Source organism: Canis lupus, chromosome 30, assembly GCF_011100685.1.
Source record: "Canis lupus familiaris isolate Mischka breed German Shepherd chromosome 30, alternate assembly UU_Cfam_GSD_1.0, whole genome shotgun sequence".
Classification (NCBI taxonomy): Eukaryota; Metazoa; Chordata; class Mammalia; order Carnivora; family Canidae; genus Canis; species Canis lupus.
Window position 1 is genome coordinate 37450918 of NC_049251.1, and position 12478 is coordinate 37463395.

General features: G+C 61.0%; 1 protein-coding gene across 1 annotated transcript; it reads right to left on the bottom strand.

The window, feature by feature from the left end:
- Window positions 1–831: 831 nt before the first annotated feature.
- On the bottom strand, window positions 832–12379 carry INSYN1 (inhibitory synaptic factor 1). Its single transcript, XM_038580929.1, has 3 exons — window positions 12028–12379; window positions 10909–11642; window positions 832–1652 (listed from the first exon to the last, which is right to left on the bottom strand). The coding sequence occupies exons 2-3, from the start codon at window positions 11062–11064 to the stop codon at window positions 945–947; spliced, it is 864 nt and encodes a 287-aa protein (XP_038436857.1). The 5' UTR covers window positions 11065–11642; window positions 12028–12379; the 3' UTR covers window positions 832–944.
- Between the last annotated feature and the right edge of the window lie 99 nt (window positions 12380–12478).

Below are 12478 nucleotides of genomic sequence, written 5' to 3' on the forward strand. Positions count from 1 at the left end.
GTTACCCGTAGGCTCCCGCCTCGTCTCCGTTCACCGTATCTGAGAGCTGCTAACGTGGGTTCGGGGTCCTTGTGTGAAGAGGCAGGGCCCGAGCAAGGCGCTGGATTCCTCTCCGGCTCTGCCTGCCTGGAGGAGGAGCTGGGGAACCTGCCTTAGCCCTGGCGGACAGCCCAGGGGGGCTCGCGGCCCTCCGGTCAGCACCGGGCCGTGTCAGGTGTTGGCTGAGGCTCTGCCCGGAGTCTTCCACCCCTGGAGGATGGGAGCTGAGGATCGGCTGTGGCTGAGTCTCTCCAGCCAAGCTCTGTCCAACCCAGCCTGCTCCTCCAGGGTCTGGGGAAGCCCAGCTCCGCAGCACAGAGGCCTGGCCCAGGGGAGCAGCTTGCTCCTTGTCCGTCGCCTGTGTCACCCTGAGATGGAGCAGGGGTAGGGTGGGGCTTCCAGGGAAGTCTGTCTTTGGGAAGCAGGGGTGAAAGTCTGCCTGGGAGTAGAAGGCACGGTGGGGGGGGTGGTGGTGGCTGGTGTCAGTGATCCTGGGCCCAGCTGGGGTGACGCCAGCGCCTTGGCCATCGCTCCCTGCCAGCCTGCCACCTGTTGATCAGTCCCCTCCAGGACAGCCCCAAAGGCCGCTGCTGTGCTCAGGGGCCGGGGAGGGAATCCCAGGGGAGGCCTCTCTCACCTGATTCACACGCCCCTGGATAACCCTTTCAGGAACCCTGCAAGGAGGGAAGGGCGGGCGGTTCTGGCCGCCCAGGGGGTGCCTAGAGGGGGAGGAGGCATCTCTGCGTCTAAGACGAGCTCTGTGAAAGCTCTGGGGCCTTTGGGGCTAGATCCTTAGCATTTTAAAATTTTATTATGACTGCGTTTGTTTAAATATATATATATGTATATATATATATATTTATAGCTCTATGTGCCCACTGCCCCCCCGGGCCCCTCCCAAGCCCCTAGTTTTTCCCCTTGGCCTTCTGTTTGGCAGCCGTGTAGGGCAGCAACGTCTGAGTGCTTTTGTCGGACACCGTCTGGGTGCTACTGTTCCTTGTGACCCTCCGGGTCTGCTCGGGGGCGGCGGGGCCCGGGCGGCAGCTGGTCAGCGGAGGGCGCCTGGGCTTGCAGGGGGCGGGCGGGGGCTTGGGGGCGCCCACCGGGGCCTCGGGGCGGGGGGGCTCTGGGGACAGGCCCGCCTCGGCCGCCGCCCCGCCGTCCGCCTCCTCGTCGTCGCAGCACAGGGCGTGGTAGAGCACTTTGTCGCTGAAGCGCACCCTCTCGCGGGTGCCTGGGGTCCGCTGGGGCTGGCCCTTGGCCGGGCCGCCGCCGAAGGCCTCCTCGCTGGAGGAGTCCGGGGTCTCCACCCGGGGCCCGTTGGGGACGGGCGTGCCGCCGTTCATGAGCCGGTAGTCGGGGCCAGCCCCCGGCCGCGAGGGCTCGGCGCCGTCCACAGAGTCCGACGGGGTGGACGCGTCCAGGAAGGAGCAGAACTCCCAGCTGTCCGAGAGGATGTCGGCCGTGACGAGGTCCAGGTGGCCCAGGTCGAAGGGGCCGCCCACGCCCGCCTTGTCGCTGCTGGAGGTGCTGCTCACAGTGGCTGTGGTCCAGTCGTCTGGCTCCAGTTCGAAGTCGAAGTCTGAGGTTAGCTTATCGATCTGGCTCACCACCTGGCGGGGCCAGGAGAGAGGGGTGAGGGGCCCCGGCCGCACCCCGCCAGGTGCCCACCTACGACCCCCGAGGTCTCGCTGCACCGGGGGGTCCTCTCCTTCCTCAGTCTCCCCTCCCGGGCCTGCACCCATCCACTCACACACCCACTCTCCCAAAGCCACAGGCTGTCCTGAGCGCAGCCCCGGTGCTCAGAGCTCGGTTTTCCCTTGACTGGGAGGTGGCCTGGGAGGTGGCCTTCCACAGAGGGCTGACGCTGCAGCAAGGCCACTCAGTGGAGAGGACAGCGGGCCACACCCTTCGTAGAGGAGAGGATACGGGGTGCCCATAAGGAAGACCCTCCCCAGGTTTTCCAAAGCATCCTGGGCCACCCTGTGCCGCCGGGCAGCGCCTCTCCCCCGGGGACACCCTGGAGCCACCTCCGTCCTGCCCTGCCCCCTGACAGTGGAGATCAAGCGTGGCTGGCGGGGAAGGAATAGGACAGCATCACTTGGTGAGCAGGGAGGAACCCCGGCCCTGGCCGAGCTGGCCAGAGCCAGAGCCGCTCCTCACGGGCACCCGGGGGACAGCCGGCTGCGGAGGGCGCTGTACCCCCCCGCCCCTACCTCCCTACGGGTGGCCTGCCTCGGGACGCCCCCTCAGCCAGGTCCTGCAGCACAGAAACCCGGCGAAGGGAGACCCTACCAGCGACGTCGGGAGGGGACAGAGTTAGAGGAGGAGGAATGATGATTCAGAGCAAAGACAAAAATGGCAAAACGACGACGACAGCAAAGCAGAGAGACGGGGAGACCCAAGGACAGGACATACACAGGGAGCCACTGGCTCAGGACCCCTCCCGGCCCCTCGCTGGGGTCTCTTCCTGGGGGCAGGGCGGCCAGTTAATGAATTAACTAAGAAGTCTAACAAACTTTTACGAGGATGACTGCTGTCCGGGATGTGCAAGGAGCTCGTGAGGAGTGGGGCGGGGAGTGCCCCAAAGTGCAAGACCAAAGCAAGGCCAACAGCCACGAGCCAGGAGGCGTTGGGGTCAGCGGGACGTCTACTTGGTCAGGAACGGGGGCAGGGGCATCCAACAGTGACCTGGTCATCATTTTCCCTCTGAGCCTCAGTTTCTCAATCTGTAAATGGGGAGGCTGTGCGAAGGGTTTACTTCCAAGGTTCCTTCCATCTCTGAGATTCTAGGACTCTGTGTTTATAGGGATCACTAGGGAAGCTGTTTGGGGCTGTCCCTGCCTAGGGGTGCCCATTCCCCATGGCCCCAGGCCCGAGGGGTGCTGGGAACACTTGGCTGAAGCCTGCAGAACCGGGGGAGTCCAGACACTTGGGTTCCAGATTCAGCTTAGACATCATTCTGTGTGTCTTCAGGTAAGTCACACAACCTCTCTGGGCCTCAGCCATTTAAGCATGATGACCCCAGCCCTGCCATCCTCACCAGCGCCTCATGAGGGACAATGAGAAGGGCAGTGAAGAGTCTCCGTGGGGCTTTGGTGATAAAAGTGACATCGTCTCCCATCTCTGAGGACCTACTACGTGTCAGGCTTTCTACCTAAGAGATCATCATCTCCTGAGCTTCTAGAAGATGGGCCAAAGTCACCAGAAACTAGGGGGAGCCGAGGCTCCCACCCTCCCCCGAGGGTCCCCTGTAAGACTGCACACCACCATGAGCTGCTGCTGTGATTTCTGGGCTTGGGCAGGCAGTGGGGACAGGGCCCCATTCTCCAATCTGGCCACCCTCCCTATGCCCGCCACCCACGAGTGACTCCCCCTATACCTCAGAGAAGCTCACATTTCCTCAGAAGCCCTTGCTCAACCGAAGACCCACTTGAGGGGTGGGAGCCCTGGCCCAGGGCAGGGGGCTCTCAAACTGGGGTGTGCGCCAACCTACTCCTCAGAGTCTCTGATCAGCAGGTCCCGAGCGGGGCTTGAGAAGCAGCATATCCGACATGCTTCCAGGTGCTAGTTCAGGGGCACACTTTGAGAACCACTGGCCCGGGGGGCCTGGGGATTTAAGCTGGTGAAGAGATAGCACCTCAGGGCATTGCCAGCCTCAGGGGAAGCCCTGCGTCTCTGGAACAGTCACATCCTCCAATGAGACTCCCTGATCCAGCTGAGCCTGAGTCTGCGGCTGTGGCAGCACGGGGACAAGGCTAACAGGACTCTGGGTGGATGACCAGCTGTGACCACACAGGGTTGGCTGAGGCCAGGCCAGGCCCAGAAGCGGGGTTCCTAATGCCCTGTGAGGAAGATCCGGGGTGCATAGGGCAGGACCCCCAAGGCCGTCAGGCTTGCACACACTCCTGTCTGCCCAAGAAGTTCCTGCTGGCTGGCTGCTCAGGCAGGCTTCACGTTCAGGCCCCTCCTCTCCTCCATTAGGACGTCCTTCTCTGGTTTCATCCTGGGAGTGTGGACGGATGGGACAGAGGGAGGCTTGGGGTCAAACCCCAGGTAGGCCGCATCGCATCTAAGGGGCTCGAGGCAGGTGATTTTCCTCTCTGAGTCTCAGTTTCCTCCCCTGTAAAATGGGCTGACCCTCCTCTCCTCACCAAGGTGATGGGGACTAACTAGATATGAATGTGGTTTACACCGCAGAGTCGGCACAGCCCGGCACTTAAGGATCCGGCCTCTGGAGTCCGCCCTAGCGTCCAGTCCTGGCCTCACGGCTGACCGGCCCTGTGGCCTCAGCCAAGTTACCCAGCATCTCTGTGCCCAAGTGTCTTCATAAGGGGGATTTCTAGTAGCTCCTGCTTGATGGGGCTGTTGTGAGGATTTAATGGCACGATGCATGCAAAGCAGGTGGAGCAGCACACACTATCAACGCCCTCTGTGTGCCCGTGGGTGCTGATATGTGACCCGGCCCCTGGCACCAGGCCCAAGAGCGGATGGGCATCAGCTCTTCACCAATGGAGTGACATTCTGAGGGGGGCAGTTCCAGCGCCTGTGGTGGAGGAATGGGACCTACTGGGCATTTCAAAGCCCAGCACGTGGGTGACATCTACGTTCCCTAAAGTAGGTCTGGCTCCAGACAGAGCAGAAGCAGAAGAGGTTCTAAAAGCCGAACGGTAATGAAGCTCGAAGCGAATCTGGCCCAGACCGTGAGGGACAGGAACACCCACATGATGAATGACCTGAGTGAGGACCAGAAAGGGGAGTGATGGGCCAAGGGTCCCCGGACTGCACGCAGGGCCCCTGTACCTCATTGCATGGGGCCGGTGGGGAGGGCAGAGGGCGGGCAGGCCCTACCTTACCTGCCTGTCTGCTCCGGATGCCTGGAAATCTGTGATTTCTCTCTGAGATTTAATAATCATTTTGCCTGCGTGTAATTTGGGATTGTCTTGGAGTGCGGGGAAATAATTATATATACAGAAAGAAATAGAAGGGGGAGAGAGAGAACGGAGAGAGAAATGACAGCATAAAAATGACAGGATCACAGAACCTCAGAGCCAGGGGGACTGGAGTCGCTGTTGGCTTCACCCCGTCACCGTGCTTGCTGGCGGGGAGGCTAAGGCAAGGCCCAGCAACTGGAAGGAGCAGAGCTGAGGCCCCGGGTCAGGAGTCCTGGGACCTTAAGGACAAGAATTACTGGATTTGGGGGGTGGGGCAGGGCTGAGGGCCGGGACAGACCTGCTGGGGGCTCCAGGCCCCATCTCAGGGGCGTCCCCAACCACGGTCCTGCTCTCAGCCGTGGCTCCCTCCCCTGACTGTACCCATCTGGTGGCTGCTTCCTGTCCAGTTCCCGCTGCATTCGAGGCACTTGGTAATCAGCCTAGAAGGACCCCTCGGCCTCCAGCACCCCCTGCTCCCAGACTCCTGAGCCTCTCAGACACAAGCCACTCCCAACGCCGGCCACGGGACCTTGGCCGCCAGCGGGCAGCCGCCACCGCCAGGCCTGCCTCCTCGCCAGCGCTACACACTGCACCGGGCCACGTCCGCCCCGGGCCTCACCCGAGAGGCTCCCTCCTCGGCTACTCGCCCCATCTCACTCCCAGAGGCAAGTCTTCCCTGCCCTTCCATTGCGGACAGGGGCCCTGTCATAGGCCCTGAAGGTATTCTGTGCCTTTCCTAAAAATATTTTCCAGTTTTATCACCGCTACACTTTTATGTGCAAATATGTTAAATGACTGACGTCTCCCCAGGAGACAGTAAGCCCCATGAGGGGTGGGACTGGGGACGCCTTGTCCACCCCCCCCACCAGATTGGCACACTCGTTACAAATACGGCCATTGGGTGAGTGGGTGAGTTGAGACAGGGGGCTTATAAAACCGGCTGGGGGCTGCTTTCTGAGGAGTTCCACAGCCCTGTCCCGCCTGCCCCAGCCCTCCGTCCCGCCCTGGCCCTGGCTGAGGCCCCACTTTAAGGAAAGCACATCTGTGTCCCCTAAGGTCCCCGAGCCAGGACGGAGGGCCCGGGAGTTCTGGGACTCCCGGGTCCTCCATCCTGGTGCCTCCCTCACCTCCGGCCCCTTCACCTCACTCGACAAGCTGCTACCTCCTCCCCTCCCTCCGAGCTCCCTAGGCAGCTGGTTATATAACTGGGGATCTGCATTATTTATGACCACTGATTATTTTTTAATTCTGTGATTATGTTATTTATTGTCTTCCTGGGGGGGGCTGTGGAGCTGGGCAGGGGGGAGAGAGGGGACTGTGATTCATGACTCTCATCCTGCAATTTGGCCTAATTGGCCAGGGAGCCTTGAGAATCTGTCCAAAGGAGGAGAGCGCAAAGGGAAAAGGGAGGAAAGGAAGGTGAGGGGGAAAAAAAATAATAAGAAAAAAATCTGCACAATTCTTGCTGAGCTGCGGGTGATGGAGCTGACCCACTTTGGCACAGCTCCGTGGTCCCCAGCCTCTCCTGCCCCAGCTGCTTCCTGGCCCGGCCACATCCATCTCGTGCCCGCACGGCCCCTGGCTTCCCAGGCCACCCCATACACAGCGCTCAGCCCGTGGGACTGCGCAATTGCCAGCGGGCCTGCCCCCCAGGGAATATCAGGTGGGGAGACCCTCCAAGGCCACCGCTAAGGTGAGCAGCTTGTGACCACCCAAGAGCCAGTGATGACATAGCAGACGCTGGTGGTGAGCCCGAGGACCATTTTCAAGCTCCCACACTGACACCTTGGGGAGGAGGAGGAAGCCAGGTAACTGCTTAGGATAAGCTCAACATCTGGGAGGGTGAGGATGAAGAGTCCCTACCCCTGCCCTTGGCCACCCCCCCACCCCCCCTCCCCGGCTGGTGGGGAACAGGGAGAGCAGGGGAGAGGCAGATTCCCACCCAGAATCACAAGAGGAGGTTCCTGGGGAGCATGTTGGGATTCTAACTGAGGATTAATCCGAATTTCATATCACAGCCCTCAAGGCTCTGTGTCATCTGACTCCCTGCTCTCTCTTTGACCTTTCCTCCTGCTTCTCTCCTGCTGGTTCACTCCACTCCAGCTGCCCTGGCTTCCTTGTTGATCACGAACATGCCACGTACACTTCCACACTTCCTCCTCAGGACCTTTGCACTAGCTGCTCCCACTGCCCGGAAGGCTCTTCTCCTACATATCCATTTGTCTCGTACCCTCTTTTCCTTTGGGTCTCTGTTCAAAAGGCATCTCAGTGGAGATTCCATCCCCTTGTCACTGTCACTCTCCTCCCCTTTCCAAGTTGGAGAGGGTGGCACTGCCTACTGCAGGAGAGGCCAAAGGGTGCTGGCCAGGAGGCCTGGCTCCTGCCTCTGCCCGCTCTGATCATGGCTCAGAAGCCGACAGCCCTCCAAAACAACAAGGTTGTACCCAGAGTAGGGGGCAGGCCAGTGCAAGAATGTCTCATTAATAATACCTGAAAGATGTGGGGCTAGTTTTGTGTCCATCCCTGTGCTAAGTACTTTATACACAGCATCACATTTCATTCCTAGAGCAAACGTGGGGTTGGTTGTGGAGGCATAAAATTCAGTATCCTCATTTGCCCGAAAACGGAAGCCCAGACAGGTGAGGTAACTTTACCAAGTTCACACAGCTAGGAGCGGGGTGGACGCGGATTTGCACCAGAGGTCTCTGGCCGCAAGAGCCCACGCTCTTAGCCTCTGGGCTGTATTGCATCTCTACCTAAGTGAAGATGCACAGAATTTTGCGGAGCTTTGAGAGCCTGCTGGGATTGGCCTGGCATCCTGGAGTGCTGGGGAACCTAGGAGAATGAGGGCTAATTAATGATTGACTGTGACATCCCTCTGCAGCCGTTTCTTTCGCTTTCAAAGCACTTTTACATTCCTCACCTCACTTAGTCCATTAAGATACTTTTTCCACCCATGGTACAGAACCTGCCCCTATCCCGTGGGGAGCCCGGTGAGAGAGGCAGCAGGGGTTTGGGAGGGTGGGGGAGGTTTGGGAGAGGGAACCCCAAAACCTTTAGGGCTGTGTGCTAGACCCCCTTGCCACAAGCCCTAGATAAACCCTTGAAGAGCACTCTGAGATGGGAATGATCAGCATCCCCGTTTCAGAGATGAGCAGACTGAGGCTTAGGGGTTTGGGAGGAAGGGCTTTAGTGTCTCTCATCTTTCTATGAATTTTAGGGCTGTATGCTCAAAAGGATCATGGGAGTCTGCCAGGGTCAGTGGTATCTGGGGCCAGGGAAGTGAGCAGCAGGAGGAGGAAGAGGATGGCCGAGGGGCGGAAAGCTGGCCTTGCTCCTTCAAGCGAGCATCCTGGGCTGCTCCCTGGCAGCCTCACATGTGCATCTTGTCTTCACATCTAAGCGCTTTGCTCTCCTGAGAGGGAACCCAGCTCAGTGAGCCCTGAGCTGGTGGTGTCTGCGGAAGGGGGTATGATGAGTGAAGATGAGCCTGCCACCCTCTCGACCTTGGGTCTACTTAGGCCCAGTGGAAAATTGCCACACAAAGGGACTGAGAAGAACCAGCTAGACCCAGCTTTAGAAGCCCCCTTGGAGGATCAAGAGCCAGAATCACAGGTTCCAGGGAACAGAGGTCGGCAGCCCCTCACCCCAAACCAAGGCCTGGCCCTCCCACTGGGTAGCCCACGTCCCTGACAAATCCCATCCCACAGGAAGTCAGCTATGGGGTCTCCTCTTCTGCCCGGGGCCTCCCAGAGCCTCACCTGCCTTCCCTGACACTCACTTCTATCCACCACCCCGAGTCCAGACCTCGCCTGGGGGGTGGGAGAGTTCTGAGGCCTGCCCCCCTCCCAGCTGGGTGCCATTGGCAGCGGGCAGGCGGTGGCATACGGGGTAGATGCTGGTTGCCATAGCAACCTGCCAAAGTCTTGGGTGGAGGCACATGGCCTACAGGGTGTATAGGGGGAGGGAGCTCATCTCTCTCTGTCCGGGCTCAGGCCTTTGGGCAGCCTGTGAACCTGAAGTTCTACTGTTCGGGACACGGGGTATGAGTGTTTGTGCTGAGGAGGGCGAGAGGGAACATCTAAAAGATCTGCAAATAAATCCTAGTGCTTCTGATCCCCCTGCCTCATCCCCAGAAGGGCAACCCCTCAGAGCATCATAGCAAGAGAGTAAGCTATCATCTCCAGAAGGCCTCTGCCAAAATGCCAAAAGGTCACCTGCCTGCCCACCTGCTCCAGCCTCAGAATAGGCTACAGGAACCTAAGTTCTAGTTAGTTCTGCCACTAGTAGGCTGTGCCACCTTGAATAAGCTCCTAGCCCTCTCTGGGCCTCAGTTCCTTCAAACAGAAAATGGATAGGGCTGGTACGGATGACCTGTGAGATGTCTTTAAGTTCTGGATGACTATGCCCGGGGCGGGGGGGGGGTGGGGGGGGTGGGGGGGGGCGCAACAGGGGAGGTGGATCTTGGGAGATGCTCCTTGGAAGATGCTCGATTGGGAGTAGGTTCTGGGCTGTATGATTTCCAGGCTTAGAGTCAATCCTGGCTCTTTTCTGGGTGGGCTCCTTTCTTGGCATAGGTCCCATGCCCCTGCCCAAGGCTGAGACTCCGGATGGCTCCCACGACCCTGAGAGACCCACAGAGCATCTAGAAAAAGATGGGGTGGGGAAAGATGAGGGGGCCTGGGGGAGGAGGGGTTACTCTGAGGCATCTGGCCTTTGGACCAATGGGGTTGGGGGAGGAGGGGTGGCTCAGAGGCCTCTGGCCTTTGACCACAAGGCTGATTCTGGGCTGAGTGGCTGCCCTGCCCCACCTCAGTTCTGTCCCAGCCTCTCCACAAGCCCTCTGCTCCGGATACAGCTCCGTTCAAACATCTCCTGCTCCTTGGCTCTCAGGCCAGGCTGGAGTTGGCACCCACCATCATCTCCTCTCCTCGGTCCTCCTGGAGACCCCCCGCTCTTGCACAGCTGGCTGGGGAAAGCATGAACCCATAACTCCCGTTAAATCACTCTCTCTGCTCTCTCTGCAGGGGCCCTGGTTACAGGGAGTTGAAATTTGCCTAAAGCCCACCTGGCTGGCATAATGGCACCCAGTGGGCAAATTCAGGCCAGCGGCTCAGAACGCTGGTCATGCATTTTGGGCTTGAACACAGCCCAGGGGGCAGGGCTGAGGACATGTGTACCTCATTACCCCAGCGATGTGGGAAGCAGTAATTAAACCAAGCTCCGCTTAGAGAGACAGAAAGGGACACACATCCCAGGATCTCTCAGTGACTTTTCAAGCCTTGGCATAAACATTCAGAACTGTGGCCAGGGACGCATGCCTTTAGACGAGACTCCTGCCCCCCACCGACGTCCACAGGAACTCTGGTTTCCACTAGCAGCCCCCTGGACTCATTCCCATCTCAGGACAGGGAGGGCAGAGCTGGCTTTAACTTCTCCAGGATCAAGGGTTCTGAGTGGCTGTGTGATTTCTGGAGAAAGCTCCTAGCTGGACCTCCTTAGTAGGGCCATCGGCATCCCCGCAGAGCCCCTTCTGAGCAGCTCAGAGTCTAGGAGGCAGATGGCGGGGTCAGAAGCCAGCTTGGGCCCCAGGAGAGTGTCTCCCACTAAGAGGCTATGGTGGGATTTAGTCTATATTTGTCACCTTGGCAGCCCTGAGTGCTAACCACAGAAATGTGGTCCCACAACACGCTGCCCAAGCCGACTCTACAACACCAGGGCCCCTCTAGTCCTGGAGTATGCGGAGATTTCTAGCAAAGCAGATCTGGGGAAAGGAGAACAAGGAGAAGGAAGCATCCAGCAAAGCGACACATGTGCACACAGCTTTGAGTACACACACACACACACACACACACACACCGGAACACATATGTGAGTCTGTTTTTGTGCCAGGCTCAGGAAAACTGGTCTGGGGTCGGTCTGGCCCCTCACTCACCTCCCTGAGCTCCTTGGCCACCTCCTTGAGTTCCTGCAGAATGCCCTCGAGCTGCCCGATGACCATCTTCATGCGCTGTCGAATCCGCTCCCGCTGGCCACCACTGCTGGGGTCGTCACTGGGCTGCCCGAGGTCCGGGGTGCCCCGAATGTTCATCCTTTACCACGTCGCTGCAGGCCTGCCCATATTCCCCCCAGCCGGGCACTCGCTGCGTCTGCCTCCACAGAGCCCCCCTCGGCCAGGCACAGCTCCACATCTTAACGGCCCGCCAGCCCACCCTGGCCCTGGGTGGCCCTCACCCAGCCTCTGCCCCCTGCCCCGCCGCCTCCTCTGCCTCTGGGCGGGGAATGGGACACCCCGAGGATGACAGAGGATGACAGAGGGGACCGAGGTGAGGACACAGGAGAACAGGGGGAGGGCCTTGGGTCTCAGGAGTGGTCTCCAGGACTTGAAGCGACGACGAGACGACGCCGAGCTGATCTCTGGCTGAGCCCAGACACAGAGACAGGGGGATGACTCTGCAGGGACTCGGGGTAAGAGATGCCCTTGGGATGGGGGAAGGCGGCCGTAATCCCTCACAACTCCTGGGCAGTTGCAAAGGCAGAGGTCTCCGCGAGCGGCTGACACCTGCAGAGGGCCGTGGCTGGGGTGGGTCTTCCAGATGTGGATGTGGAGGGGGTCCAGGCCGGGCAGCTCCGCGAACCGAGCCGGACGCACGGGAGAAGGGCAGCCCCCTGCAGAGAGAGCAAGCCTGGCGTCAGCCCTCCCAGGCTGCAGCACCAGCCGGCACTGCCGCTGCCTCCCTCCTCCCGCCGGCCTGCACCCTTCGTCGCGGCAATGGGGTTTTTTTTTCCCCCTTTGTGGGGAGGGCTGGTGGAGGCACCGTCCGCGGCCTAGCCCCTCCCCTGGAAGGAAATGAAGGAGCCCCTGCTTTCAAGGCAGAAGTCTTCAGCCTGCCGGGGGGTGCCCTGCCCTGCCCCTGCCCCCCCCCCCCCCCCCAGCAGCCGGGCCTGCTTCGCGGGTCTGCGAGCCGCCCTCCCCGCCGGTGCCCCCGGGCCGACCCTCCCTCCCGCGGCCCCGCCTTCCCTCCCGAGCCCCGCTCCGCGGCCCCGGACTCACCTGCGGGGGGCGCCGGCCTTCCTTCCGAGCAGCGTCGGGGGCCAAGCCCCAGGGGAGGTCGGGGGGCCCCCCAGGCTCCCTAGGGCGGGCTTCTGTGTCTGGAGTCGGCCCCTGGCCGCGGGGGGGTCCCCAGGGGCGCCGCGGGAGACATCGGGGCGGTGGGGGCGGGGCCTCTGCGCTCCCGGGACGCGGGCAGGACCGGCCTCCCGCAGGACGCGCGGGGGCCCGAGGCCACAGGTGCCCGCGCGTGGGCCGGCGTCGGAGGGCGCGGAGGGCGCGGGGATCCCCCAGCCCACGCGGGCGTCCCCGGGCTCGGCTCGGTGCGGGCAGGTCCGCGGGGGCGGGCGGGGCCGGGGCGCGGGGGGCGCGGGAGGGGGGAGGGGAGGGGAGCGCAGGGGGGCGCGGAGGGGAGGAGAGCGCAGGGGGCCCGGAGGGGAGCGCAGGGGGGCGC